Raw genomic sequence first — 7,500 nt, 5'->3', positions numbered from 1 at the left:
CAAAAGGCACATTGTGCTGGTTAATGATAACAGATGTGACTTCAGTGGCAACCGAACTGTTGCAAACTTTGCAGACGTTTGTTTGCCGTCGCGAATCAAATCTGTTCACTCAAGCTTCACTCCCACAAGCGAGGATCAGACCGTAAAGCAACGTCCAACTGGTGCAAATATTGCCGTTACGACACTTTTATGTCGCTTGATGATATGTATTGTCATAGCGCCCAACCCTGTTGGACACATCATTTTTTTCTATAAGGGAGACATAAAAATAGCGACATTGTGTTTGATTGACATGACAAATGTTAACTGCTCGTTCTGCTCCTGGTGATCACGAACGCAGCTTCTGTGTCTGTCCGTGATGGATGGAAGGATACATCAGTCGCTGCTGATTGGTTTATGTGTGCATGTGTGAGCTCAGCTGTGAGATTGTCCAAGGGATTATCAGAGTTATAGTTCAATGAGACACAAAGGGTGGACAGCAGGTGAGACTTGTTAATGAAGGATTAATGCTAAACACACACACACACACACACACACACAGTGGTGTTGTCCAGCTGGTGTCAGAGCTCACTGCAGATGGGACAAACTGTTTATGTGTTCATATAAATATGTGATTATTCCAGCATTCGTCAGTGAATGCTGCTGAATATTCCTTAAATACTTTATTTGCATGTCAGGGATTCATTTCCTGTCTGGTAGTTTTCATGGGGGCGATTGTGGCTGAGTGGAGAGTGGGTTCGATCCCCTGCTCAGCTTGTCCATGTCGATGTGCCGAATGCTGTGCATTTGGTGAATGTTTGCGTATGAATGGGCAGGTGGCACTATGCATGGTAGCCCCTGCCATCAGTGTATGAATGGATGTGAATGGTGACATGTAGTGTTAAAGCTCTTTGAGTGGTCGAAAGACTAGAAAAGTGCTATACAAGTACAGTCCATTTACCATTTACCATTTACCATGGTGTCTCTGTGAAGGATTTGGGATTTTTAGTTTTCTGGATATGTCAGTCCTCCTTCCCCTTTTTTTTGCCCCCTCATATATTATGTTCCTTCCTGTTTCCTCCTCTCAGTCAAGATGATGCTGGCAGGCGGCAGCCCGCAGACTTTAAACACACTCACACACACACACATACACACAGTTTTTGGACGCCGTCCAGAGTCTTAATGCAGTCTGCTTTTCAGACACTCACCCGTGGTGTCAGCCACTGTGAGAGCGTGCATGTGTTCAGATGGTCTTGGCTGTTGTCCATGTTGCTGTCACCGACTCTCATCTAATCAGTTAAAGTCCTGGATGGCTCTATATTCCTCTACGTCTACCTAGCCCTATCTCGCTCACTCAGCTACCTCCAATGTAAACCCATCTGCGTCCTTATTAGACGCTCAGAGCAACTGACATAGTATAGAGATCGAAAAAATGTGCTTAGGGAGGAGGTTGAGGTAGACAAACAAAGGACTTTCACCCAGGAGACCGCTGTTTGTGTCGAGTGTGAAACCAAGTCAACGTTGGCTTATTTGACCCAGACGGCATCCTCCATTTCTACAAGGTGAAGCCAATGCAGCAGTGTGTTAAACTTACATTCTCTCTACTGGCCATCAGGGGGCGACTCCTCTGTGAAGTCAATGAGAAAATGACTCTACTTCTCACTTGATTTATTAGCCATATTGATTTATTGGCCAAAATGCCAAACTCAAAGATCAAAACTGTAGTCCACAAACCAATGGGTGACGCCATGACGACTACGGTACATTTCATATACAATCTATGATTTGACCTTACCTCTGTTAGGTAACGTATACATATACTTAACTAATACTGCTCGTGTAAGTTACGTAATAGACAAACTCATCTTAGCCAGCAAACATACTCACTTGAAGCCAAACCACAAAGTGTTTTCTTTGCGTAAATAAAACTAAAAACTAAGTATGGAACTTTATTTTGAAAAGAGACTATGCATGTAATGTCCCTGACACGTCCAAAGCTGATGCTAGAGAGGTATGTAGAGCGTAGGTTGAAGAGTAGGGCCACTAACCAAGCGTTTGTATTTGTGTTGGGAGTGAGAAGGTGTTGCCCTAGGACTGTTATAGACCAGGTCTCACTGTCTCAGCGTCTTTTGGATGTGGCCTTTTCTTTTTGAAAATGTATTTATGCATGTTAGGTTTGGGGAAGGTTTTTCCTGGTCTGTTTTGGTTTGGACCCACATAATCTGTAAGCCCTGACAAAGTCTTAAAATATAAAGGTTTATAAAAACTGTCTTTAAGATGTCCGTGGTAGTTTCCTGGAAAGAACTATGTAGTTATACATTTTTTAATTTGAAGGGAAACTAAGAATTTCCCTCAAAATCTCAATTCAAACTCAAGCACATATCATTTTATGATGCGTGGATCACAATAAACACTCTGTACATGTTGAATCGTTCAGCTGTTGATGGTTCACAGCTCTGCATTCTCAGCTGCCCTGCTGTGCTCTGACTAAAACACTGAATTCATCATGTACTGTATGTAGCTATTGTCCCACAGAAACACATCATCCTTGCCTGGAAATTTCCTGGAAATTTCGAAGTTATTTCTGAAATTATTCAGTAGTCAATTCTTTTGTCCAGAAAATATGGAAGTTTAGACCAGCTCGATGTTACAGGTGAATTATGAAGAGACAATGACCAAGAGGCAGTGAGGAGAGAGCAGACAGAGAGTGATAGCATCAAACTGCAGGACAACGAGGACAAGGACACATTGATGAACTGACTGTGTGTGTGTGTGTGCGTGTGTGTGTGTGTGTGTGTGTGACTGGTGGGGGTGAGTACAGATAGAGCTGTCAAGATGGTGATTTACTGATAGAGAGAGAGGGGGAGGACCGCTGAAGGGGAATCAATAAGAAGGAAACCGTGAAGGAAAAGAAAGAGAGAGAGACGGAATATAGGAGAGGAGGGACACAGAAGGTAGGGGAGAAGGGTGGACAGAACGGAAGCAAGGAAGGAAAGGGTAGGGAAGGAGAGAAGGAAGGGGAGGAAGGTGGACAGAGGGCAACAAGGTAGGGAGGGTAGGGGAGGAAAATTGGAAGGTAGGGAATATGGAAACAAAAGGAAGACGGGCGAAAAATAAGCTGTAAATAATGAAGGAAAAGTAATGGAGGAAGGTGTCCAGTACATGGTATTGTTAAGATGTCCTTGTTCTCACTCTGCTTAACTGCTCTGCTTATAGTTGAGGACACTCAGGACATGTCCTGTCCTGTAATTTCTCTAGAAACTTTGTTTCAGACAAGCTTTATTTAAAATTGTATAGATTTCTTCGGCCAGAAATATACAAATAATCAGATAATACATTAAATGATTCATTAATTGTCCACCTGAAGTCATCTTAGTTTTAAAACAGCATTCAGACCTTCATGCTGGGAAATAAAATGCTTTACCTTTAGTACATTTAAAAATGCAACTGAGGGGTGGTGGCCTTCACAGCAGATCCATCATGTAGAGACGGGAGAGACGTGTTCCTTGTGCCGCCTTCTAAGACCTCTGTCATGCATGTATTATCTCGATATTCATCTGTTATGCACAAAGAAAATAAAATGTATTTGGATGAAGCATAAAACACCGTGAAAGAGCAGATATCTAGTTATAATAAGGCGATTATTCTCATTTCAGATCAATCTTTAAAAAGCAGTTAAAAAAAACAGTTTCTGCTCATTTAAACTGGCACGTTATGGTCTGGGATTAACTGTTGACTAAATGACAAGAGTTGTTGTAGAGAGCCTCCTTGATTTATTTGTATTTTATTGTATCTTAATCAACTTTTTAACGCACAAATTAAAGGGACAGAGTAATGAATAACGTTGTCCATTATCTGAAAGCGGCACAAGACAATCACGTCTCTCATCGTCTCTACATGCGCTCGGTCCAGGCGGCAGCCTCCGGTTCTGGAAAGTGAAGCCAATGGGGTCCATCAGGGCGACTCCTCTGGTTGCAAAAATAAGTCTGATTGTATAGAAGTCTATGAGAAAATGACTCTACTTCTCTCTTGATTTATTACCTCAGTAAATATTGTAAACATGAGTTTATGGTCTCAATCTCTAGTTTCTAGTCTTCAATACAGCATGATGTTCATTTAGTACATTATGGTCCATTTAGAGTCAAATAGACCATAAAGCAGAGTATGCTTTAGGGCGGGGCTACTGTGATTGACAGGTTGCTGCCGCTACCAGGGACGTATACGGCGTCTCCACATTACTTCTCAGCAGTCCTAATACGGTCACTTCCATTCACTGGTTGCAAAAAGTCAAGATGGCAGCGGCCAAATCACCGAACTGGAGGCTTCAAAACATCAGTCCACAAACCAAAAGGTGACGTCACGATGATGACGTCCACTTCTTATATATAGTCTGTGGTTCGGGTCATGTTGGTGCGTGTCTGTCCACGGGTAATCTCGGACCCATCAGTCTAATATTTTTGCTACTCATTCATGACTGTATGCTGAAGGACCTCTGCAGTTTACACCGATTCACTTTTTTGAAAATATTTTATAGACTGCTTCATTCCGTCAGTGACTGCTGACTCCTAGTGGCTCGTAACCAGCTGATAAGGGTCTCAAGTGATCAACGACTTCTTCAGTAGCAAGGGGGGACATCCTCCTTTGGATCACCATTTGTTTTTTGTTTAGGCCAATCACATATTAGCATGAAAAAAATGTGATAACATTAAATATATAAAAGAGGTCCCGCCCTACTGTGCCGCCCTCTTGCCAGTCCTGCAGGTGTCACTGTTGAAGCATTTCAATCAGAATCAATCAGGAAATATTAGATGTTTTTTATGAAATATTTTATGAATTGTACTGAGATTTGGTAATGGTTTATTTCAGACAATTACACCTTTCTATATTTTGATCTCCTTTTTGCTAAAAGGAGAGGAGGAGCAACGTCGTCTATGGACCAGCCTCCTCTGATAAGCACTTGTTGACAGGAAACTTGCAGAACTCATAACTGAGCATTTAGGTTAACAGATAAAATATGAAAAACCCCCAAAATTAAAATGAACGAGAGACATTTAGAGCAGAGGAAGTTGTTAGGAAGAAGACTTATCTCTAATATCTTGCCTCCAGCCCTGTGCTTATCGATTCTGGTTCTTCTTCAAACAATGTGTTTTGACTATTACAGCAAGAAAAGAAGCTCTGATGAATTGCTTTTATGTTGAGCGTTCTCAATTTGTTTGCTCGGCCCCCAGTTGGGAACAGATCCAGAGGCGTTTTTTTTTTAGACCTGATGTTCGTCTGATCAGAGTTTTCCTGCAGGAGACACTGAAGCTGTGAGGGTTTAAACGCAAAGTAGCAGAATCAAAAAAAGAAAAAGAGCATCTGCTGCCCTTCAAAGTCAACTTTGTGACGGGACTCCAGTTTGTTCTCAGCCTCTGTTCAGACTTTCCAGGAAACACGCAGACGCTGAACGGAGGCTTTGACCGGAACAAACTGCCTCTCTGATCAGGATGAAAGACTCTTTTAGCATCAAAGACACGAGGAGAGGCTGCCGGCGTCTGAGCCTGTCACAAGATTATACCAAATATAAAATCATAAAAACAAAGAATACAGCAGGTTGATGTGGCTTTGGAAGAGACGGTGAGTTATCCTGCAGAGCAAAGCGCCACCGGTCGGAGGTTAAACTCAAACGTGCTTCCTGCTGTGAAGAAAAGCATCTGACAAAACTAATTACAGATATGAATAAATAGATCAGCCGCAAACATGAATAAAATTAATATGTAGATTAAAGCATGAGAATATAAACGCAATTTGTGGTCCTTCTATGCCTGCTGCTGTTGCAAAAAATAAAAAATGCTTTTGACTGTAACATCGTGCAGAGAGAGGCATTATGGGTTATGGATTTTATTCCACACCTGGAGCCACATGTGGGTCCGACCAAACGGAAATTGTCTGCGAGTTGTGAAATATGCTCGTCCATGTGGGGAAAGATGAGCACATGAAAAGGTTTATATTTGTTATATCTGTTAGCTAAACTCTACTGTAGTGGCTAGTTTCTAACGATGTCTGCTTGTTGTTTGGTGCTGACCAGGTGATGCATGTGGTCATATCATCGATTGTTATGATAAAATATAAATATGTATTAATAATGTAGCTGCTTTATGTTCATATGAAGCCTGAGGCAAGACGTGGTGTCTGCAGTAAAGTACCTCATGCAGACACAGCCTTGTTGTGGGGTCTCTGCCCCCCCGCAGGCCTTGGGCCCTGAATCTGATTTCCGTTTTGCCCGGATGTATTGATTGGTTTTGATCCTGCGTGAGATGAGATGTTTCTTTACCTCCATACTTACTGATTTAATTATTTTGTTTTGATTGATTATATCATATTTTGAGTATGGCACATCCCTGTTATGAACCTGTGTTTGCCTCCAGCTCTGTTGTCAGTTTATATAATGGAGAGTATTTGCATCAATAAATAACTATCCTATGGGTTATGATTTCCTCCATCTAACCCCTCTTCATCTCTTCTCCTCTTCTAGCCTCAGACGCCTACTCATCTTCCTCCCTCTCCTCCTCCTCCTTGCCTAGTCTCGGAGGATTCGTGGACTTCACTTTCAGCCAAGAGCCTCAGGACACCGTGACGGTGCGAGGTGGCGTGCTGCAGCTCGACTGCCAGGCGCAGTCCGACGCAGCGGCGGGACCCCCCGCCATCACATGGCGTAAGGACGGCGTGCTGCTGAGCACGGTGGTGGACGAGCGGCGGCAGCAGCTAGCTAACGGCTCGCTGCTGGTGCAGAACGTGGTGCACTCACGGCACCACCGACCCGATGAGGGCGCATACCAGTGCCTCGCCACACTGGACGGACTGGGTAGCATTGTTAGCCGGACCGCCAAGGTCACAGTGGCCGGTAAGTTGCAGCACTATAACACATCAATTATGTTATCTTAACAGTACATACAGGAAGTAAACTGCATGACATAAATTCCCCCTTTAACTCTAACCCTACTCTTAAAATAATAATAAACTGTGTCCCACAGGGCTCAACTTTAGGTCCTCATCTTTTCTGGGATTAAAGAGTTTGCTACCACAATTGGCTTTATAATGCAAAAATATGATCTGGGACAATAAACTTGACACAAGGTCCACATACTAGGTCCCAATGGCAACCCTCGGTTCTGTAAAGTGATCGCGGAAGTGCCTTAAATCAGCATGAATCTAAGGGCCATCATTAAAATAAGTCTGATTGTATGGAAGCCTTTGAGAAAACGTCATTGTTTCCTCAGTAAACATTGTAAACATGAGGTTATGGTCATGGTCAAATCAAGAGCGTGACGGCCACTACGTCCACTTCTTTTTATACAGTATGGTTTTTCCTAACATGGTCTCCTAACAAGAGGAGGCGAGAAGGAAAGGAGATTCCCCTCTTCACATTAATGTTGCCATGACACCTTGACCTGTCCTTGGCATTTACTATGTTAACACACACACACACACACAGACACACACACACACACACACACACACACACACACACACACACACACA

At 42.8% G+C, this 7,500-nt stretch overlaps 1 protein-coding gene across 1 annotated transcript in view; it reads left to right on the top strand.

Annotated features, from left to right (window-relative positions):
• The window catches only part of dcc (DCC netrin 1 receptor), a 232,478-nt gene that overhangs the window by 62,673 nt on the left and 162,305 nt on the right, over positions 1-7,500 (top strand). Inside the window, exon 2 of the mRNA XM_031855714.1 lies at positions 6,494-6,862. Within this exon, the coding sequence (XP_031711574.1) occupies positions 6,494-6,862 (369 nt within the window). The remainder of the gene's footprint in view (positions 1-6,493; positions 6,863-7,500) is intronic.

The sequence above is a fragment of the Anarrhichthys ocellatus genome, unplaced genomic scaffold, assembly GCF_004355925.1.
Source record: "Anarrhichthys ocellatus isolate YVR2014 unplaced genomic scaffold, GSC_Weel_1.0 scaffold16, whole genome shotgun sequence".
NCBI lineage: Eukaryota > Metazoa > Chordata > Actinopteri > Perciformes > Anarhichadidae > Anarrhichthys > Anarrhichthys ocellatus.
This window is presented reverse-complemented; position numbering and strand designations above follow the sequence as displayed.